Genomic DNA, 23,515 nt, shown 5'->3' on the forward strand with positions numbered 1-23,515 from the left:
AAAGCCCTAGAATAGGCCAAATTAATCCGTAGTCAGAGGTATGAGATCAGTGGCTGCTTGTGTTTGGTTGGAACAATTGCCTGGGAAGGGCAAGTGGAAATTCTGGGAGTACCGGAGATGTTTTCTGTCTTGATTGTGGTGGAAATTATACAGGTGTATGCATTTGTCAAAACTCATTTGAGGGTGCAGCCACTGTGGAAAACATTATGGCAGTTTCTCAAAAATTTAAATTAAAATTACCATGTGATCCAGGAATCCTACTTCTGGATATATTAACGTACCCCAAAGAATTGAAAGCAGGGACACAAACCAATATCTGTACAGCATCTTTCAGAGCAGCACTATTCACAGTAGTCAAAAGATAGAAATGACCCAAATGTCCGTCCACAGATGAACGGATAAACAAAATTGTATGTTACATACATACAATGGAATATTACTCAGGCTTAAAAAGGAATAAAATTCTGATCCATGGATGAGCCTTCGAAATGTTATGCTGCGTGAGATAAGCCAGACACAAAGGACCAACGTCGTACGATTCACTTACATGAGGTACAGAATGCATAGAGACGGAAAGCAGAGCAGTGGTGACCAGGGGCTGCGGGGCAAGGGGAGGGGGAAGTTAGCATTTAATGGGAACAGACTTTCAGTTTGGGAAGATGCAAAAGTTCTGGAGATGGACGGTGGTGACGGTTGCACAACAGTGTAAATGTACTTAACGCCCCAGAACTGTTCACTTAGAAGGTAAATTTTACATTATGTGTATTTGACCACAATAAAAAAAATTTAGCTCACCCAACTACTCACTTAAAACAGTGCATATTACTGTATGTAAAGTACGCCTCTACAAAGATCACTTAAATAAAATAAAAAATAAACATAGGGGCTGGAAAAATATGTTGTATGTGTAATATGGTCTTACTTTTATTTTTTAAAATGTAAATGCTCACAGAAAAAACACTGGAAGGAAATACAGTAGAATGTTACTTGTCGTTCTCTCTGAGTCTTTTCTATATTAAGCAGATAGACAGCACTTTAAATTGGAAAAAAATGTTAATTTCTGGAGTGGTGAGGTCAGGCCGACTCTGGCTACCCTGGCGGGTGTGGGTTTGAGCCTCTGTGGAGTCACGGGGGCGAGAGACAGTATTGGCCCAACAAAGCCAGTGGCTGAGGGGACGGAGAGGAGAGGTCATGGACGCAGGTTGACAGGGGCTGGTGAGTGGAGTGAGGAGAGGAGAGAGGCACCCCCCAAGCAAGGAGCCCCGACAGGGGCAGGCTTGGGCAGGAGGGTGCACTTGGCAGAGTTTAGGTGCCTGAGGGGGCTCCGGGTGGATGTGTCCAAGGGGTAGTGGATCTGTGAGGCTGGGCCTCAGTTTCCCCAGCTATAAAATGAAGTGCATAGGCTGGGCTGTCTTTAGGACTCATCTGCAGCTTTTCCTGCCAACGTGTCCGTGAACTCGTAGCCCCAGAGGCGATGGTGGGGACGTGCCCGGCACACTGCCAGGCTCTGCAGGACGTGCTGCAAAGGCAAAGCCGCCGGCCCTTGAGGAGACTCTGCAAAGCCCTGCTGGGTGTCGCCCTGTCTCACGCGCCTCCTTGAATGGTGGGGTGGGGGCGGTGACGGGCAGCGGTTCCGACAGATTTTGGAACTGTTAGAAAGATGAGAGAACATAAAACTGAGTAGTAGCTAGAAATCATCCATGCGTATTATGAACTGATACACGTAAAAACCACATTTCTCAATATGGAAACGCAAAAAGTAAATCTTGAAGCATTACAGGGGGGAGCGCTCTGCTGCCCCTGCCCCTCAGCCCTTTGAGCCTTTGAGTGTGTTTCATTAACAGGTAATGGTTAATTTAAGAGTGTGTCCTGTGGAGGGGGGGTCGCATAGACCTGGGTTCAAATCAAGCCTCTGCCCCTTGCCGGCTCTGGGTCAGGCAGCATGAGGCCCCATTTCGCAGGCGTGGAGCGGGGGTGGTGGCAGGTTCTAGCTCGCAGGCTTACGTACTGCAACACGCAAGACATCGCAGCACAGTGCCAGGTACACGGGGCCGCTCAACCACGTCAGCGGTTGTTACCCCTAAGGGAGGAGGCAGCGGCGACAGGTCAGGATATGCTGAGTGTCACAACCCAGGCGGGTCATTTCAGAGCGACAGGCTCCTGGGAACTGACACCCTCACCTGACAGGTCAAGCCAGGAAACGGGGCCTGTGTGGCTCAGGGTCACCCAGGGATAGGGGAAAAGACTACCCGCGAAGGTCTAGAGACGTGTGCAATACCAGGAGGTATTATGCAATTTCATTTTGATTAAAATAGGATGACAAATGCCTCTCATGTCCTCAAGACAGAGGATGATGTCTGTGTAATGACATTTTATGCTTGCAGGGAACCTTATTTTCTCTAAGAACTTTCACACTGTTACTAATCAAGAGAATTTTTCATGAGGAAATTTTAAAAAGTAAGGTGCTCTTAACCAGTTGACTATTACTACCACCTGCTACTATTAGTTGTAGCATTAGTACTAGTACTAGTAATAGTGCAGTAGCAGTAATTATAACAACAGCGTGTGCTGACTACCTCCATGTGCCAGGGCGTTATGTACAAAATCTCGTTGACTCCTTCCCACAGCCTCGTGAGAAAGACATTAGCATCACTCCCATTTTACTGATGAGGAAACTGAGGCTCAGAGCAGTCCCACGCCATTTCTGCCTGTGTTTAATCTTCCTGACAATGCTAGGAGGTCAGTTACACAGAGGTGGAATCTGAGGTGCACGGAGGTGGTAGCGATTTAGCCAAAGGTGTAGGGCTGGTGAGTATGGAAGGTGTGGTCTGAGCCCAGACCTGCTGGATGTTGTGCTGAGGGCTGAGGTCAGCTGCTGGAGTCAGGGTGGCAGGCGTGCCTGGAGGGGAGGAGAAGGGGAGCCCACCTCCTCTTCCCTCCTCTTCTTGCTAGACCTGTGCGAGGCGTCACCAGGGGGAGCCAAAGGGCCCCAGGTCAGCTGCTCTGTGCACCAAGAACCACGGTCCTGCCACGACTGTCCCAGCTTGCCCACGGGGCACGGAGGGGGAGGTGGACAGGAGACAGTGAGCAGCTGGATTCACTTCTCAATGCCCCATCGAACAGCCAGAGAATCTTTTCCATGGAGCAATAAGAATTCTCAGTTAAATAACGTCTGTCTTGTTTCTTTGTTCCTCCACTCACTCATTCGACAATAATTTCTTAGGCCCAGGGAGCTGTGGACTCAGACATAGATCAGCAGCTGGGGGCAGGGGGTGGGGTGTGGGCAGAAGAGGAGCGCAGCGCCTTAGGAGGGAGGGGAACAAAGGGTGCTCCTGGCAGAGGGGGGTGTGCAGGCTCAGGGGTGTGGAAAGCAGGATGTCTGTGGGGCGCCCTTTGCAGCAATTCGGTGAGGCTGGGGCTGCTGCGGAGGGGCAAGGGCTGCCTTCTTTGCCACGCAAAGAGCTCACAGGTCATTTGCAAGGTGATGGGAGCCATGGAGAGTTCCCTCCCATGGTCACTGTGTGATTCGGCCCTCAGCCTCCACTCTCCCAGCTTAGTGTCCAGAGGCTCCAAGGCACCTTTTGCTGGGGGCCTGGCATACGGGTTCTCACCCATCCACCCACTCCACTCCCAAACACACACACCAGTCTCCATGGGCAGCCCCCGTCGTGTCACCGTCACACTCGGACAGTGCTCTACAGTTTTTAAGGCGCTCCGAGAACATTCCCTGGCTTGCTTGCTGGGTCCTTGCCTTCTCTTGTGGACCTTGGCACATTCTGTCTGTCTGTCCTTTCTTGTCCATCAGAAAGATTACCTGTGCTTTGTGTCCAGCTCCAGATCGTCTTCCCTGGGGGGGGCTCCCTGACAGTCCCCCGGGGCAGGAGTGACTTCCTCTTTCTCTGCTCCGTAAGCCACCTCCTTTAGTACCCTCACGTGTGTTTCTGTCCACTCCCCTCCTCCTCTGCTCTCTGAATTCTCCACACAGACCACGATCTCCTTCTGGAAGGAGCCGCTTTTTCTCTGTCTGCACACCTCAGAGGGTGTTAATTCACCCCGAAACTTGACAAGAGCAATTACTTGGGAGCAGGCTGGGGACTGAAACTTGGTGTGAGTGAGAGCTACCCCTGGGCACTGGGGGTCGCAGAATAACAGCCTGTCACCTGCCTCCATTCCCACCTTGATTTGGGGGTACAGAGCCTGGAAGAAAGTTCTGCTGCCATCAAGCTTGGCGGACACCTGGCCGGGGTGGAGGGTCCTGATGAATAGGCACATTAAAGGACATTGTTTCTAGCAAGTCAGAGCCCCCCCTCACATTTCCTGCCCTTGTTGCCCAGTGCACAAGGTATTAATAATATGTGGTTCTGAGGGAGCTTGTGCCCCACCCCCAGAAACCCAGAGCCACACTGAGAGGCGGACAAAATAAAGCCTGATGACAGGGTCTCCCAAGTTAAACCGCCAGCCAGGAGCAGCCATGCAGAGGAAAATGTCGAAGCAATGGGGAGCGGGCTTAGTGGAGGCAAGGAGCAGCACTTTCTTCCTCTCTGGCCTTTTTGGGACCCCCATGTCGGGGACCCCTTCTCCCATCTGCCAGATCAGTGCCACAGCTGAGGTGAAGTCAGATTGGGAGCAAGAGCTGGCTGGACACAGATGCAACTTTGCGCTGGGAGAAGACTATGTACAGAGGGCACATGAGCGTGCGTGGGGCTGTGTCCGAGTGACTGTGTGTGACAGCGGTGTCTGTCTATGCGTGTGGGGTGTGTTGGGGCAGGGAAGGGAGCTGGTGTGCAGAGGGAACGTTGGGCGCAAACTGGTGCAGGCAGAGTGGACAAAAAAAGAGAAAAGTCTTGTCTTTGAGTCGGGCCTGGAGGGCAGGAGAGAAAAAAGGAGCTCTTATTGGTGGTTGTCAAGGAGATGGGCCTTGGGGTTTGCTGAACTTTCTTGCCTTAAAGCGTCCTGCCTGCAGCTGAGAGGGGCCATTTATTTGCCGCCTCCCCTCCCTACCGGGCGGTGGGGCCGGCTGAAGCGGGCAGGGCAGGCGTCAGGTGTAGACCCCATGCCAGGCCAGAGACGTTCCTGGGCCGAACGTCCGTGATGTTCGTCCCGCCCCACCTCCTGCCCCCGGCCCCGCCGGCCTGTCGCTGTCCCGGGAGGCCCAGGCCTCGCATCACCGGCGGCGAACTCGTGGCCCCTTCGGCCCACGCGTGGGCGGCGCCGGTCGGGACTGGGCGCAAAGGCGCATTGTCCGCCGGAGCTGTCCCGGACGCCCGGTGCCAGACGCGGGTTCTGCGGCTGCCCCGCGACGAGCGCACTTACGGGCCATTGTCCTTTGGCGAGGGGTAAAAAGTTCGTTTGTTTTGAGCGTAAATTTTAAGATGATTTCACTATTTTTCCGTGTCTGGCTCGCTCGCTGCTGCGTGGACCGCGCTGGGCACCCAGTGGGCGCTCAGTGGTCACTCGCCGGCTGGCTGCGCGCAGTTCTGCCGCGCGCGTCGCGTTTCTCCCGCTACAAACGGGGGGCGCCGGCCTCTCCCGACCTCCGAGAGCCGCTTCGCAGCCCCCTCGTCTGCCTGGAGCGCTGGCGGCGGGGGAGGCGCTGCCCCGGGGGCGACCACCCTCGACGACTGGGGCCGCCGGGGCCAAGGGCGGGGGGCAGCCCAGAGCAAGCCCCAGCCCGGTCGAGACGCAGCCCCCAGAGGCCGCGCGAGCCAGCCCGGCCCCCACCCCCCACCTGCCACCGCCCCGAGGGGAGGGGGCCGCCCCGGACGCCCGCCCCGCCCCCGCGGGCCGGCCGGTCGCGCCCATTGGCCGTCCGTGCGAGGAGCCCCGCCCCCTGCCGCCACGGGCCAATGAGCGCGCGCTGTCAGCTCGTCAGCCGCGCCGGCTCGCTGGCTTGGGATCCCGAGCCCTGGTGGGGCTGTGAGCAGCGAAGAGCGCTCGCGGGAGCGGCCGGTCGGTCGGGTCCCCGCGCCCCGCACGCCCAGCCGGGCCCGCAGCGAGCATGGGCGCGGCGGCCGTGCGCTGGCACTTGTGCGTGCTGCTCGCGTTGGGTGCGCGCGGGCGGCTGGCGGGGGGCAGCGGGCTCCCAGGTAAGCGCCCCGCTGGGGGCGGCGGGCGGGGAGCGCGGGCCGGGCGGCCCCCACTGCGCGCCGTCCCGAGGCCGCACCCGCCCGCCCCGCCTCTTTACAAAGTAACTTCTGGGCCGACCCGGGGCGCCCCCTCCCCGCAGCCGGGCGGCCGGGCTCCTGCAGTCCCGCCCGCCGCGGCAGGGGCGGTGGGCCGAGGCCCGGGGAGGGAGAGTGAGGCCGGAGGGAGGAAGGAAGCGCGACGGCCGGCCGAGGGCCCGGCGTGCGGACCGCGGCGGGACCGCGGGGCCCGGAGGGGCGCTGCCTGGGGAGAGGGGGCGCCGGCAGAGGGAGGGTCCAGGAGACCCGAGGACGTGCTCGCGGGAAGGACGGACCCCGAGAAAGGGGAGGGGAGGCGATGGCTGGAGGGACAGACGGACGGGAAAGGAGGCGCAGAGGGAGCAGACAAAAGGACACAAGAAGCAGCCAGAAAAGACAGACACAGCGGTAGAGAGGAGACGGGAAAGGCCGGGGGCGCAAGGAGAAACCCGAGGGAGGCAGAAGGAGGCAGACGGACCGCCGGAGGAAAGAGACGAGAAAGGGATGGGCTGACGACGGGAGGAAGGGAAAGGTGGGGACGGACGGACGCTGGGGCAGGAGACCGCGGAGCGGGAGGGAGACTGAGGGAAGAGGACGGAACTCCCTGGGAGGCTGCGACCGGTGGACTGTCAGACAGGAGCGGTGGAGACGGGGAAGGAAGGCGGAGAGGACGGACACGAGGGCGCGGGACCAGGCTCGGGACATAGCGCAGGGAATCCAGGACAGGGAGGCGGGAGCTGAGGGAGGGGTCGGGGCAGAGGCCAGGTGGGGCCGCGGGGGGCGGGGGAGAGGACGTATTTCACGGGGACTCCCCGTCCTCCCACCCTGTCCCCCCTGCTCTCTGGTTGCCTGGAGGGGCTCCTGGCTAAGCTGGAGTCACAGTCTCTCCTCCCATGTCTTTAGAGGAGCTTCCTCCCTCTCTCTCCCTGGAGGGGGACATGGCCGCGAGGGTCCTGCCTGCCCCTCTGGGCTCCCTGAGGTCTGTGTTTGGCGGCGTGGGGGGCTATTCCTGGTAGTCACGCCCTGAGTGAGGATGCCAGGCCGTTTAAACTGTTCCGTTCACCCTGCTGTCCACACCTCCTCGTGCCTGTGGGTGTCTCTCTCAAGCTTCGGGCTGTTTTGCCTCTGAATGACTGTTGCTGCATGTGCCTCTCCCCACCTCTCAGTCCCCTCTCAGGTCTCTCTGTGTCTGTGTCTGTCTCCTGCTCCCATCCTCCCCCACAGGGAAGCCCTGTGGCTGTGCAGCCCCGGCAGCTGGTCCCCAGCATAAGCAAACCAAAGTCAAAGTGAGCAGCCTGTGATGGGAGGGAATCTCCAGCCCCAACCAGGGAGCATGGCTGGAGGATCACTGGGGACAAACAGCTGTGGCTCCTCACCCTCTCTCCTGGAACTTGCCTGTCCTCTCCCCACTCTCCACCTAAGGACATGCTTATGAGGTGTGTTGGGAGATGGCTCCACCCACCCCTCACCAACATCCATCCATTTCCATCCTGATGAGGACAGCTACCAAGGTGGGAGATTGGGGGTGGGCAGCGCGAGGGGCTCCAGAGCCCCAGGCAGTTTCCCTTCCCTCATTTCCAGGCACTGACCCTTGGGAAGTGCGAAGAGCCTGTGGCCACTGCCCCCGCTGGTCCTGTCTTAGAAGTGGCCCTTCCTGCTGGAAGCATGTAGATTGGCCCCCTCTGGCATCTGATTTCCTGCCCTTGAGGCAGTGCCACCCCTGCACTGGGATCCATCTGCTGCCAGTTCCCAGAGGCCCCTCGCCAATGTTCCTGCTGGCCCCTGGCCATCTGAGTGCCGGCTCTGACCCCTTCTGCCCACTGCCTCCCAGGTACCTTTTCACCTTCCTCTGGGCAGCTGTAGAGGATGGGCTGCCCACCTGAGCAGATGCAGCCCCCGACGACTGATGCTGCCTGCCGCGTGTGCGCGTGCACGCATGCCCATCATTCTCTTACGTTTCTTTCTGATGCCTGTCTTCCTTCGGGGCTGGGTTGGAGCCTTGGGGGCTAGAGGAGGAGAAGCCCTGGGGGAGGGGAGGGAGTCTCTTAGAGAGGCCCCACATGCAGATTTAGAACGCAGATGTCAGCCAGGGGAGTAATTCAGGGTGGACACTTGGGGACAAGGCAATCTGAGGTAGGGCCAGAGGCATAAAGAGATGGGGACATTCCAAGCTCACCCCTAGGGGGCTGCCATCCTATTAATAGCAGCTGCTGAGAGTCCCTTGTGCTGCCCTCCTGTCCTTCTGTCATCCCCCTGCGTTTTATTCCTAGCTAGTTGGAAGTAACTGGCACATAGAAAAGCTTATTCTGTCTTCTAGTCTCTGCCCCAATGAGCTCCCGACCTGTGACACACCTCACTGCACCTCAGGATCCTCATCTGCAGCCTGAGGAATTCAGCTGCGGTACAGCTAAGGTTCTTCTGGCTGTGCTGTCCTAGGCCGTGAGGGTCCTCTTTCTGTCTGAAGTGTGTGCGTGTGAGAGAGAGAGAGAGAGAGAGAGAGAGAGAGAGAGAGGGAGGGAGGGAATGTTGGGGTGTATACACAGACACACAGGGTCTATTTTGCCTTACTTTGCCGCCATAGCTCTTCCAGACTGGACCTGTACTTGTGTGGTGGGGCAGGAGGTGGGGAGTGTCAGGGGCCCTCACCCTAGACGGAACTTCAGTTTAGAAGTCAGGATATGAGAACCAGGTCGCACCTAGATTTCTGAGGAGGGGAGGAGGGACGACTGGGGGACTGGAACCATCCGTCAGCTGGGTTAACCCAGTGAGGGTGTGGTCCTGCCACCGGACACTCCAGTGTGGGGTGTGGAGTGGAGAATCCCATTTCCTCCCAGCCTAGGGCTGGCTGGGATCCCATGTTCACCTGCAGGAGCCTGCTGGCTGGCCTCTGCTCACTGCTCCACCCTAGCCTCAGTTTCCCAATCTGTAACCCCAAGGGGCTGGAGTTAAATCCTCCAAGGACCCTTCTGGCTCTAAATTCTAGAGTAAGGAGAGTGAGGAGGGTTGGAGTGAAGCTTGTGGGGAGAGCAGGACACACAGAGAGGGGCTTTTCCTCATGTGTCCCTAAGCCTCAGTTTCCTCATCTGTTTGCAGAAGAATAGCCCTACCCAGTGGGGTTGTTGTGAAACAAATGAGGCCAGGCATATTGTAGCATTGTGCCTGGAGCAGAGTAGCTGCCCCAGAGATGCTACCAGTTGCCACTTGTCACACCAGACTGTCACGTGACAGCTGTTGTTGTTAATTACCCCGGTGATCAGTGGCGGGCAGAGGCGAGAGCTCCCCACACCACCCACTGCCTGCTCCCAGGCCACAGCTCATCTGTTGTCCCCCCACCAGGGGCAGTGGACGTGGACGAGTGCTCCGAGGGCACGGACGACTGCCACATCGATGCCATCTGTCAGAACACGCCTAAGTCCTACAAATGCCTCTGCAAGCCGGGCTACAAGGGGGAAGGGAGGCAGTGTGAAGGTGAGTGGAGCCCAGCCCTCCCCGTTTGACGCCTACTAGGGCCAAGCCTCCAGCCCGCCACCACCGGTGTGACAGAACTGGCTTCTCTCGGCCTTGGGAGGGAGACTACGGGCTTTCTGGGAATGCAGGCTGCTTCCTTGGAAGATGAAGCTGGAGTCATGGGGTATCTGATTCTCACCTGGGTTTCAAACTTTTTGTTTTTTTAAAGCAATTGAGTGAAGCATTGAATGATGTATTTGTACATCTGTTGCTGCCTGGTCATGTATGTCAGGGGTGTTAGGGCCTGGGGTGACCCCCTCCCTCCAGGTCCCTAATGTCAAGTCCAAAACCACCGTAGGTGGCCGTAGCTTCCCCAAAGGATCTGCTCAGTAGCCAACCGTGGCATTCATGAGGCTGGCTCAGGTCTCCTGTCTCCAGCTCCAGAGCACAGACAGAGACTGGTGGATTTGTGGCATCCGTCTGTCTGTCCAGCCTTCCTTCCCTGCACCTGGGGTGCTGGTTTGACTGCCTGGCATCAGAAGCTGCCTGCCTGGAAGGCTGAAAGTCAGAGTGAGAACTCCAGCTATGTTTGGAGTCAGGTCTCTCCAAGCCAGACAGAACCTTGAAGCATTCATCTGTGAGGGTCTGTGCGGTCGCCCTGACCCCAGGGGTCTGGGGCAGAACGTGGCGTCACGGGGCTGGAAACAGCTCTCCATGACTGATGTGCAACCTGGATGGGGTCGCTGATGCAGATCGTGCCCATCTGCCCCCATTGTATGAATGAGGACAGCTGACACTCAGGGAGGAGAAGCATCCTTGGCAGGGTCCCCAAGTTTCACAGTGACATGACAAGGACTGAAACCCAGGTCTTCTAACTCCCACTCAGTGACTCTCTAGCATCTCATTTTCTTCTCTCCGGGACCTGCCAGTTTACTTTTTCGAAGTGTGATATTTGTGTTAGGAAAGCGACATGTTCTTTCTACACGAGGCTTTACGGGGCTGGCATTTAGCAGGAGATGGAGATGCACCTCCTCGGGATGCTGATGGTGTTTGTCCATCTCATTTATTGAGCAAATACTTAAGGCTGAGTGCTGGGCAGATGCCATCGTCCTGGACCATGCCTGGTTTTGTCATATCCCTGGCTTGGTCGGGGCCCAGAAACCGCAGCGGGGGAGCTGGCACCTATCCACAGACCTCTGGAAGGAGGCCAGGCTGGAAGCAGATAGATCAGGCCATTAGCAAGAAGCCTAGTGGGACAGGCTGGCCCAGCTACTGGCAGGGCCTGGAGGCTAGCTTGGTGGTTCAAGTGGCACACGTGAGGCTGTGTGCGACGTTTTCTGATCCTCTGCTGGGCCTCACAGACCCAGTGCCCTGGCAAGGGGGGGTCATGGTTCCTCCCCCAGCCCAGCTCCTTAGGCCCTCTCCTACCGTCTTCTACCTAGGAGGCTACACTGTGTCTCCTGTTTCCTTGAGGGCCTTCAGAGTCCAGCTTTAACTCCCCACTCTACTTGAGTCCTGGGTTAAGCATCAGACTCTGTCCCAATCCCAGCTCTGCCACTCGCTGGCTCTGTGGGCCTCCCATCCTCATCTGCTCGAGAGAGAAATCATTCTGGCCTGCTAGGCATGAGGATGAGAGAGGATGAGGCTTGTGAATGTGCTTCAGGAACTGCCAGGGGTCTCCCTCTCTCTTCGGCTGGGCTCCAGCCTCTGGCCATCATATCCCGAAACGTGGATCACTGCGTGTCCTGGCGCACACGTGCATGCTGGGCTGTTCCATGTTGGTGAGCCCCAGCTCAGGTTTTCCCTGTGCCTAGAGCTTCTTCCCTCTTTTTGTGTCCTGCTAAAGGCTAATCATCCCTTAGATTTGCCTCCTCTCGGAAGCCTTCCCTGATACCTCCACTTCCACACACACCTGCACACACGCACACTGGACTGCGTTAAGACCTGCTCTGCTCCAGCATCGCGCTTCTAACGATGGGTTATAATGACATGTGTCTTGCTCCCCCGCTGAGCTGTGAGCTCGTTTACTGAGCGCCTGCCATGAGCTCAGTGTTGGGGCCACCACACTGAAGCTGTCAAACTCAGGCCATGCCCCCAGGAGCACCTGGTGAGCTCCTCAATTACAGAGATGCTTTGTGCTTGTCACTGTGTTCCCAGCTCTTGGGGCAGGGCCTGGGGCTAGCATGGGTGTGCGGAAAATGTTTAGTCTGAGTTGGCTCTCTTTTGCCCAGGCTGGCTCTCTTTCAGGCTGTTCACATTAAACGAGCAACCTGTGAGACACCCACAGAGGGGAGTGTGGCATCCTGGGTGCATGGAAGGGCTACTTGCCATGGTGTCATGCTGACCTTGTGTGATGAAAGAGGAGAGCAGGGACAGGCCTGGCCGCTCATGGGAGCCTGCAGCCCACTTCTGATGTGCAAATGTGGGTGGTGATTTGCCCTCACTGAGCCCCAGTTTCTCCTGTATGGGCCTCAAGTACTGCCCCACAGGTCATGCCGAGGATTGAGATACAGCGTAGTGCGCTGGGGGCCTGGCACTCAACACACAGTAGGCATTCAGTACACAGTTCTGTGCTCAACATGCAGACGACAGTGTCATTGCCTCATCATCACCATCATCATCATCAGCTCTCACGACCTCTCACAGTGGTTTAGGCTCAAATGAGATTATGAATGGCGAAGACCTTTGAAAATCACTCAGTGCTGTATACTGCAGAGGTGATAGTTAGGGTGCACCCCGGTCCCTGCTTTTCGAGAGCTTGTGGTCTGGTAGGGCTGCGTGAGCTGGAAATTCTTAGTTAGCAGATTTAGGATAGCACAGGTCAATACCTGTCGAGTTTCATACTAACAGTATGAAAATAACGTGAGGAACCAAGAGGAAAACGCCATTTGGTTATTCACTCCCTAAGCCCTTGGTGAATGAGTGCTGGCGTGGGTTCTGGGGACCCGAGGGGACCCGAGTGGACCCTGTCCCGCTTGCACTCAGGTTTTCTTGTCCCTGGGGACCCACCCAGAGTCATCAATCGGAATCAAGGCAGCCTGCTGGAGCGTTCACCCAAAAGTCGTCAGATCCCTGCTGGCTTCCCCGGGATGACTGTGCAGGGACTTCTGGGAGCTTTGAAATCTGAAGGGTTTGTCAGGCCACATGCAGCATGGCCTGAGGGAGCTTGGAGACCATCCAGATGTCCACTCCTCGGTTTACAGATGGGGAGACGGAGGCCTGAGAGGGCAGGGATCTTTCCTGAGTGGGGACTAGACCCCAGGTTTGGTAGCCCCATTTCTCCACACTGCGTTTCTGCAAGTGGTTTTTCCTGTCTGTGGCTTTGTGTTCCAAGAAGAGGGAATTAACAGTCCGTATTCAATTGAGCATAATGGTTAAGGCATTGACTTTGGAGCCAGACAGCTTGGGTTCAAATGCTGCCTGTGTAGCATTACTTAACCTCCATTTGTTTATCTGTAAAATGGACATGATACTAGTACCTACTTCATAGAGACAGTTTGAAAATTAAATGAGTTAATGTATTTAAAGCATTTGAATATAGCCTGGCACATAGGACACACTATATAAGCATTAGCTGCTGTTACTGTGATGATGATGATGATGATGATAGTGGTGGTGGTGGTGATGATGACAATGATGAAGATGTTGATGATGACAGTGTTGATGGTGATCATCGTGATAATGGTGATGATCATAATTTTGTTCAATATGTGGAAAGAGGTGAAGCTTTTCTTTTTGTAACAATTCCCAGGATCTAAAATGGTTGGGAATGGGGTATTCTGATTCATCGACTGTTTGTATAAACCATACGCCTACATCCATATCCCCGCAGAGGGGTACAGACAGGTGCGCCCTTCACAGATGACCCTTTATCAAGAAGGTACAATATGAGAGGTCAAGGTGGGAGGATTGTTTGGGACCAGGAGTTTCAGGCTGCATTGAGCTATGATTGTGCCATTGCACTCCAGCCTGGGTGACAGAGTGAGCCACACCTCACCTCTTTAAAAAAAAAAAAAAAGGAATGTACAATAAAAAATACGCAGAAGAGAAGGCTTTCCTTTGTTCAACTAAACCTACTCTTCAGGGATGCACATGTGCTCATATGCTGCTACCTTCTCCTGCAGCAGACATCAGTAATCAATCCCCGCACCCTCCACATGGTCATTTCTGCAGTAGATGAAGCCTGTTTTCCCTCCCTGGGCTCCTGCATCTGCAGGTCCCGAGCTGCTGTGGGGTTCTGCAGAGGTCGGGGTTGGAGTTTTGGGGAAACTTGCACCCTATCCTGCAGATTGCATCGACACTGCTGTTGCTGTGATAGACACAGAGGAGGCGCTCAGCAAAGCGGGCCCCAGAGTGCGGCGCCCACGGGAAATGAGCCCAGACCGTGGGAAGCCCTGTGGGGGCTGACGTAGCCTCTTACCCCCTTACCCACGTAACCCTGAAACTCCGCTGGTTGTGAACCCCCATCAGCAAACCCTGCACTGGAGGCAACTTGCCCCGCATTCTGGGGACAGTTTCTTACCACACTTTCTGGGCCACCTTGCCACGTGGCCAGTGGACATGTGACGATGACATGATCTCCACACGTTGCAGCTGTGTCCAGAGGGCAGTCTGGGGCCCTGTGTGGTCAGCTCAGTGCTGGCAGGGGCTTGCTGTCGCCAGACTGACGCGGTGCCTCGGACGGCCGGGAAAGGCTCTGAGCAAGGCTGAGGGTGAATCACGTTTTCTTCGTGATCAGCTCTTGTCGGGATCTGAAGTGACTCGCGGATGTGTGGAGCTGGAAGAAACTTTAGAGGGTATGCAGGGCAGCCCCTGTGAATGACAGGTGCCGTCTCTCTCCACTGCCCGTCCCACATACGCACCCATTTTAGCCCACGCCACACTGCACTTACGTTTTCCTGTGTCTCCTCCGGAAACGTGGGCTCCTCTGGGGCAGGGTCTGTGACCTGTTCAGCTCCCATCCCTGGAACCCAGCACCGGGCCTGGCAAGGCTATGGAAGGCATTTGTTGGGTGAAAGGTGGGTCTTGAGGGTCACCTCCTCCAGGAAGTCTTGCCTGGTCCCCCAGACAGGTGAGCTACCACCTGTGAGCATCCCTCCTCAGTGCTCCTGTCACACTAGGTTGTGTGACTTCACTCAGCGCCAGGCCCAGAGCTGGGGTCGGTGGCAGTGACTGACCGTTATCCATCCTGGGGGTTCCCAGAAATGCCTCCCAGAACCTCACAAACTCTGAAGGTTTTATAGATGAGGAAGCTGAGGCCCAGGAGGGGAGGGACCTAGTCTATGGATATCCGGTGTGGACCAGTGGCAGAGTTAGCCTGGGAAAATTGGGTCCAGAGAGGTCAGGCTCTAGCCAGGCCACCTAGGTGAAAGGCAGCAGGGCCTGGCTTCCACCTCCGGTAGCCAAGGTGTCCCAGCAGGAGGCCAGGCCCCGTGAGCCTGTCTGAAGGCAGTGGGGGAGGCTTCTCAGCTACGGAGTGACAGAGGGGGCTGCAGAGACCCTTTCCTTTTTCACGTGTCCCCTCCCTGGCTGCTGCCAGCTGGTCTAGGACAGGCCTCAGGAATGTGAGGGCTAGAGGCTCATCACCCCTCAGTACAACTCGGGGATGATGCCCTGGGGCTTAGCCCAGCCGCAGCTCACTCACTTTGAGCTACTATTATTTGCTATCCTTCCCTCCCTAACCTCACCCCAGTATCACTCTTTTTTATATAACAGTTTCCCACACTTGCCAGCTCCTTCCTACCTCAGGGCCTTTGCACATTCTGTTTCTTCCATCCCTCTTCACTTAGCTAAGCCTGCGCATCCCCAGCTCACCTGGCCCCTTGGGCATGGGTCTTTTGGAAGCTTCCAGGCCACCCTGCGCTGGCCTCCTAGTCTGAATTAGCCAGGCCTGTCTGTGCTCATTCTGGGAGGGGCAGGCTCAGGTAAGGAGGGGGTATTTCATCCCCTTTAAAGGCTTCAACTCATTTAACCTTAATTGCCTTGTTTTCATAGACATTTGCTAAGGAAAAGGACCAAATTATAGCTTGAATTGGGTCTCACTAGTCTTAATTAAAAGCTCTCGTTTATAATCAGGACCAGGCCCCAAACGAGGAGCAAACTGCCCTCAGATGGCTTGTTTAGATAACTGAGACGCTGCGGGTAATCACCGCTTCGTCTGGAGCAGCAGCGCACATCACCCCTTCTGTGTGTGCTTCATTTTTTAGACCATTTATTCAAGTGGTTTATTCCACTTGCAAGTTCCAACTCCGGCCTTTTCCAAATGCTGTAATTAAAACTCTTGGGGGAAATAACTTTTTGTTTTGGCCACAGTATATCAAATATATTACTATTTTCCTTTTTTGTGTGAAAGGGGAAAAAATGACAACCTTCTGGCCATGAGAGATCACAAAATTAGCATGTATATAATGAATGTAAATAGTCACTTCCTGAGTTTTATATCCCCAGGGTCTGCTTGTCAATCACTGAAGTTAGGTAGATTACAGAACATGTTATTAAAGCGTTTTAGCAAAACTCCTAATGACATACCCAGTGATCTATTTAGTTTAACATGAGAAAAGAAAAACCCTTAAAACCAATTGGCCTTCTTAGGAAATAATGTCCGTGACCTTATTAAATCATTTTCATCATCATTATTGCACACTTTTTTGAAACTCCAGATAAAATTCTATTTGGGAGGGCAGGAAAGGCAGTAGGAGGTAAGTGGGGATGGGGGCAAGCGGGGGAAGAAGGGGAAATTCTTCCCCTTCAAGTCTCGAAACATGCAATTATGCATGCTAACGTGTGCTCTGACGAAGATGAAAGCGTTCAAGTCCAGCAGACCAGCGGGCAGGAAGAAATTGGATGTGACTTAAAATTCCAATCTGCTGTCAGCTAGCAATTAGGCAGTGTTGCTTGCAACCGGCCCGGCTCTACTGCAGAGTTTAGGCTTCTTGGAGAGTTCTTGGAGGCCATGTCCATTTTTAGGAGGAAAAATAAAAAGCTCAAGCTGTTGCATTTAAGCATAGGAGGTAAGTTTGCCTCTCTAAGCCTCAGTTTGCCCAGCTGTAAAATTTATGCACTGGACTGGATTCAGTTAAGGATCATCTGCATTCACTGAGTACCTGCTCTGTGCCAGGCTTGGTGCTGGGGCCAAGACATGTTTCCTGCCCTTGAAGACCTAACTGATTTGTGGGAGAGACAGATTGGAAACAATGGGATCATAAGGGGATATGGAAAGTGCAGTGAAGGAAATGCAGACAAGACTCAGTGGGGTGAAGTAGAGAGAATGCGTATGTCTGCCTGAGGAGGGGGAGAAATCAGAGAGGGCTCCCTGGAGGAGGTATCATCTGCACCAGGTTAGAAAAGCAGAAGAGGAGCAGGTCACTGCGGATCCTTCCAGCTCTGATGGCCAATGGAAGCATTTGTAGCAAGGATGTGGAGGCCATGGTTTGGTCCTTGCTGGTTTGATAAGCCTAACAAGTGACTTAACCTACTGAGCCCTGGTTTCCTCACCCATCAAATGGGCGCCATAACACCTGCCTTACGGAACATGCGTTTGAGTGGAGATCTGAGGGAAAGGCCTCATCGCCCACGAACATGTGCTGAAGGCAGCACCGGTGCCTGCGTATTGGGCTTTTTTCCTCTAAATCCACATTTCTGCCAGGGTTGGGGGTCTCTGCCTCCCACCTCCTGCCCCCCGTGTCTCCGAGCTCCCCAGGTGGCAGCCCTTCTCTGCCCTCTTCCTCTGGGCCCTCTTGCCTCCTCCTGGCCGCTTCTTATTACAGCGGCTCTATTTGTTTTTCCATCAGAGGAATGCTAACCAGAAAAAACCATTATTTCTAAGAAAATAAACTGTGAGCTTGTGTGCCTTTGAATGCTACTGAAATGGATGGCGGCCTTCCCCAAAGGCCTTGAGACAAACAGGGCTGGGGGGCTTGTGTGTGCGGGCAAGGTCAGGGGGTCTTGAGGGGGTGCTCTGAGGGGGTCTTGCAGATGGGCCAGGGCTGCGGCCCCTGGGCAGAGAGAGTTGCAAACTCCAGCCAGCTGGCTTGGACTCTGGCCTGGGCTGATACCAGCTGGTGGTGGTGATCGCTCCCCACTCCAAGGTCTGTAAGATGTACCCCTCCCTCCAGGAGCCCCCATGCCTTCTGTCTGGGCCTCCTGCCCTTCGTGTAGAGGGGCGTTGAGCTGAGAGTAGGTCCATGGAGACCGGGGTCCCAGCCCTGTGTGACCTGGGGCAGGTCTGTGGGCCCCTCAGCCCTTAGCGTGCCGACTGCAAACTTCGGGGGGGCCAGGAGATCCCGGGCCCCTTGGCCTCTCATTGTGGGCAGCTCCCTCCTCCAGGCTATCCCTGCTTTGGTGGTGCCCAACGCCGGCTCAGACTACGGGGGTGGTGGGTAGGCTTCAGCCAGGCTTAGCCACCTGTCCCTTCCCACTGCCAGCCCCACGGGCAGACCTGCGCCTGGCTGGTCCATAGCAGGAGAAACTCACCCCACGTGAGGTTGTGTTTGTCTGTGTTGGGTCATTTTCCCCCTCCAGGCTGGTAGCCCTGTGGCCAGCGTCCAGGCTGAGGGCATCCTCTGACCCTCGGTCACTCAGTTGCCCCTTTATAAAACCCAGGATGGTGGATCGGAGGAGCTCCAGGATTCTGGCTTACTGATTCTAAGTGGCGGTTCGGGTGTTCTGGCAACTGCATGTTTCTGATATCTTCCTTTAGAGCTCAGAGGTGGCTAGGCCTGTGGAGTGGCCCCTCAGAGCCTGCAGTCTGGGGGCCTGGCACATCTCCCCTACCTTTCCTGGAGGGGTGGGAGAATGACCACGCCTGCGATTGGCGGGAGGGAGCAATAGGACCCTTGACTCAGGGCCAGCAGAGCCAGACTCAAGCCTGGCAGGTCCCCTGGGGCCCCTCCTCACTTCTATCTCAAACACTCCAACAGGTCGGTTTTCCTTTGACCAGATCACTTCAGTGTCTGTTGGTCCTGATGCCCGAGCCTGGAAACAGCCCCCAGCAAAGGGTTCAGTGTGTTCTTGAGGGAGAAAGGAAATGATTAACTGGACCTCATCCTACTGGTTTGGTGCGGGAATCCCCCTGGTTTCTGGGAGCCACGCCCCCCACCATGTACCCAAGCTGGGCAGGTGGCATTTGAGGTCAGTTCACAGTGAGCATCCTTGTGGTTTCCCTGCATCCAGGCAGAGCCAGCCCAGCAGGTAAGGGCACTGACAGCATGAACTTGTTTTATTTTTATTTTTTAAGCAGCTTTACTGAGATATAATCTACATAGGATATAATTCAGTCATTTAAAGCATATAATTCAATGCCTTTTAGCATATTCACATTGTTCATCCATTACCACAATCAATTTTAGAATCTTTTCATTACCCCAAAAAGAAACCCCATACCCCTTGGCCATCTCCCCTTCAAGCCTCCAGCCCCTCCAGCCCTGGGAAACCACTGATTTACTTTCTGTCTCCATTGATTGGCTTTTTTTGGAGATTTCATATAAATGGAATCACATAATATGTGGCCCTGTGTGACTGAGACAGCCTTAACTTTGAAGTCAGGGGCCCTGGCTCAATTCCTGGCTCCCTTTGTATTAGCTGTGTGACTTGAGGCAGGGCAGGCAACATCTCTGAGCCTTGGTTTCCCTTGCTGTAAAATGAAGATGTTGGCACCCACCTCTCAGGGCAGTCATGTGTGTAGGGCCTGCAGATGGCCTCGCACGTCATGAGGGTTAGTAAATGAGGCCACGGTCATGATTGTTCCCCCGTTCAACGATCAGCAGGCTTGTGTCGAGCACATTCTGCCAGGTTCTGAGGCTTCAGCTGAACAGGACACAGTTCTCCCCCTCATGGACTTGCAGCAAGGAAGGACACATGCATAAGCAAGCGAGGTCAGGAATGGTAGTGTCTGTTTGGGGGCCACGGAGCCCGAGGCGTTGGGAGGGCTTATATCTGCTAGGAGATGGGCAGAGGCTTCAGGGAGGAGGTCCTGCTGGGGCTCGAGGTGCAGAGATGAGCAGGCATTTGTGCAGGGGAAGGAGCTCCAGGCAGAGGGACCAGCATGAGCCACAGGGGACTGGAAGAGGTCACCAAGGAGCTCAAACCCCATGGTTATCTTGGATCACAGGGTGGGACGGGGGAGGGAACCTTCCAACCCTCTGGCTGAGCCACGGTCATCGTGTGCAGTTAGGAATGAAAAAGTATATAGATTTGTGTTGGTTTTGTGTGACCTTTGACCTTTCCCGTAATTAACTGCTGGGCCCACTTCTAGCATTGTCTTTGCAGAACAGAAACCTGATCGATGGATGCCAGGGGTCCTCCGAGAGCGGGTCTCATTACTCAGTCATTACAAACCCAGAGCTTAACCCCGCGCCACTGGAGACAGGGGGCTTAATCCTTCCTGCTAGGCAGCCCGAGAAACCACCTTCCCGAGAGCGTAATTAGCCACCAAACCGGATTAAGATTTATTCATCAATAAGGACTCAACTTCCTAAGCCATACATCTTTCCCAGAATGGTTGCCTGATCTAAGGAGTACATGTTTTTCCTAAAGCCCCCAGACAAAGGAGAGGACGTGCTAGCGCCCAGCCAGGGAAGGGGTCTTTGTTAGAGCATTTGGTCTCCACCGTCTATGAGGAATGTCTAGAAAAATGCCAGTTTCGGGGGAAATGAGAAGACATTTTCAGTAATGATTACCTAGAGTGGAGAGTGGGTACTTTAAAAATCCTCATTTTGAAAAGGTTTCCTGATTTTGAGGAAAATGCCCTAAAATAGTATTAAAATAAAATGAGAAGGCACTCTGATTCATTGCAATAGAATCTTTTAGAACCTAGGCACCAGAATAAATATATATTTTATGGAGCAGCAAGAATCAATTTTGAATTAGATGAAAAAAAACCAATTCATCTTACTTTGGGTTCCAAACCAGTACTGTTGGCACATAACCACAGCTATGGGATTGTGTGTGTGCACACTGCCATTTTAATATACGAAAAGTGGAACTGTTTGACTTTTCAAAAATCCCATAATGAGCAGTTCCCTGTGCTATGTTTCTCTGCCCTATTGGATGCTGGGAGCTGTCTTTGGTGGGAATTGAATTTTCATTAAAAAAAAAAAAAATCTAAGCGGGGGCAGGAGCAGGGATGCCTGGATTGAGTTGTTGGACTCCTTGTCGTCAGTGCTTAGAGTACTGGCCAGAGCTTTTGCCTGCCCACGTTCTCCATTCCTAGGAACCAGCTCTGTCACTGCCCATCAACTGTCACCATCCTTCGACCTCGAGAGTAGGTACATAGACATTGGAGATAGAAATAATGCACGTGACATCTCTTCCACACCTTTCTCCTTAATGACTTTTCGGAGCATGAAGCAGTATTTTAAAAAGTATTCATCTCATTCCCCCTGAAGATGAGGATGTGGCTCCAACCACAGCAATAGAGCTCGCATTTGAATGCAGCCACCAGCTGGGGGCCTGGAGACAAGGTCCTCAGCCATGCTATGCCTCAGCCTCCTTGTCAGGGAAATGAGAGCAGCATTCGTACCCACTTCATGTGCAGCTGCGTCACCCCAGTCTCTGCCTCTGTCTCACATGGCTGTCTTCCCTCTGCGTGTCTGTCTTCACAGGTATTCTCCCTTCTGTGAGTCTGTGTCCAATTTCCCTCTCTCAGAAGGACACCCGCCATTTGATTAGGGCCCACCCTGACCCAGTATGACCTCGTCTGAACTTGACCACATCTGCAAAGACCCTATTTCCAAATCAGGTCACATTTTCAGGTCCTGAGGATCAGGATTTCAACACATCTTTTTGGGGGACACAATTCACCCCACAACGGCCCTTTAATAATAAAGATCCAGAGAGCCTGCTCTGTCCCCTCCATTCTTTTACCCTCTCCCTGCCCCACCTGCCTGTTCTTCATTCTCTGGGCCTGAAAAATTGGTCTGAGCCTGATGGATGTCTTGGCAGTCTGTGGGGCCTCTTCCAGAGGAGGGGACTCCTGGACATGTTTTTATAATAATAAATCCATTTAGGCCTGGTGCAGTGGCTCACGCCTGTAATCCTAGCACTTTGGGAAGCTGAGGCAAGAGGGTTGCTTGAGCCCAGAAGTTCAAGACCAGCCTGAGCAACATACCGAGACCCCATCTATACCAGAAATAGAAAAATTAGCTGGACATGGTGGCATGCACCTGTAGTCCCAGCTACTTGGGAGGCTGAGGCAAGAGGATCGCTTGAGCCCAGGAGTTGGAGGCTGCAGTGAGCTGTGATGACGCCACTGCACTCCAACCTGGGCAACACAGGGAGACCCTGTCTCAAATAATAGAAATAATAAATCCATTTGCTTTGGCAGAGATTATTTTTTTATTTGGTTGGTTTGTTTATCTCTTATGTATTAAAGGAGGAGACTCACATGATTTAAAAAAACAAAAATTCAAGGCACAAACACAGAAAACTGGGGAAGGTTTTGTTTGTGAGCAGATGTCCTCCATCTAGGGCACTTGGGAAGTAAAGCTGGTTGCTGCAGAAGCCCATGAGAGCAGGGTAGGCCTGGGCATTTCAGAGGAACTAGTCATTCTAAGAGTTGCTCAGGTCTGGGGGGACTCTGTGGGGATGAAATAAGGGAAGAGATGAGAGCAGCAAACATTCTTGCACTCTCCAGCCCATTGGCAACTACTGTGATCTACCCTATGGGGAGTCAAAGGAAGGAAATGGCTAGAGTTGTTTTATTGACTATTCAGCAATATGCCTTATGAGTATGGTGCTCAAATAGTTTATCATTTTGACAGTGAAAAGATTACTGTTAATAATTATACCCAGACAACAGGCATCAACTGGAACTATGCCAGGCAAATAGAAGTGTATGATTATTCTAATCAAGGGAAGAGACATTCCCTTGATTAGGAGGTCTGAGGATTCTCAGACCTTACCACCATTAAAACAGCTGGTTTGATTGTAGTTTATGGATGCAGTGACTCTGTAACTGATTGTGTTTCTTTCTTTGCTTGGCTTTTAGGAAGCTCAGAGCCATATTTGTGGCCTACCTTTTGTCACTGTGCTGCAGTTTACCAAATGTATTTCTGCATATTGTCACCAGCTTTATCTTATTCTTCAACCATCATTTCTTTTTCTTCATCCTAATATTTTGTTCTCTTTGAAAATCTACGTCTTTTGTAAGCTGTTTGGATGGATGATGTTTGAAGGAATGAGTGAGTGAGTTAATAGAAGTTTGGACAGATGGATGGATGAATGTTTGACTGGATAGATGGATGAGTAGGTAGGTGTTTGGGGGAGTGTGTTTGTGCACGCACATGTATGGGTATGTTTGCATAGAAGGGTGGGTATTTGGATCAATGAATATATGGATGGCCAGCTAGACATTTGGATGGATGGATGGGTGAATGGATATTCGGATGATGGATATTTAGATGAATAGATGTTTAGATTAATAGAAGGATGGGCATCTGGCTGAATATTTAAACAGATGGATGCATGCACGTATGTTTGGATGTATGGGTTCAATGTTTGGCTGGATAAATGGATGGTTGAACAAGTGATTGCATGAAGGGAACAGTGGTCAGCTGACTGGATATTTACATGGATATATTATAGCATAAATAGATAAATAGAAAAATGGTTGGATAGAAAAATGGTTGGGTAGGTATTTGTTTATTTTTATTTTTTTTTATTTTATTTATTTATTTATTTTTTTGAGACAGAGTCTGGCTCTGTTGCCCTGGCTATAGTGCCATGGCATCAGCCTAGCTCACAGCAACCTCAAACTCCTGGGCTCAAGCAATCCTCCTGCCTCAGCCTCCTGAGTAGCTGGGACTACAGGCATGCGCCACCATGCCCGGCTAATTTTTTCTATATATTTTTAGTTGTCCAGATCACTTCTTTCTATTTTTAGTAGAGATGGGGTCTCGCTCTTGCTCAGG

The 23,515-nt window shown here is 53.5% G+C and overlaps 1 protein-coding gene across 1 annotated transcript in view; it reads left to right on the forward strand.

Annotated features, from left to right (window-relative positions):
- Window positions 1-5,879: 5,879 nt before the first annotated feature.
- SCUBE1 (signal peptide, CUB domain, EGF-like 1) overlaps window positions 5,880-23,515 on the forward strand; it is a 124,506-nt gene continuing 106,870 nt past the window's right edge. Inside the window, exons 1-2 of the mRNA XM_012638017.1 lie at window positions 5,880-6,086; window positions 9,498-9,629. Coding sequence (XP_012493471.1) covers window positions 5,999-6,086; window positions 9,498-9,629 — 220 coding nt within the window. The 5' untranslated portion in view covers window positions 5,880-5,998. The remainder of the gene's footprint in view (window positions 6,087-9,497; window positions 9,630-23,515) is intronic.

Source organism: Propithecus coquereli, unplaced genomic scaffold (genome assembly GCF_000956105.1).
Source record: "Propithecus coquereli isolate 6110/MARCELLA unplaced genomic scaffold, Pcoq_1.0 Scaffold126, whole genome shotgun sequence".
NCBI lineage: Eukaryota > Metazoa > Chordata > Mammalia > Primates > Indriidae > Propithecus > Propithecus coquereli.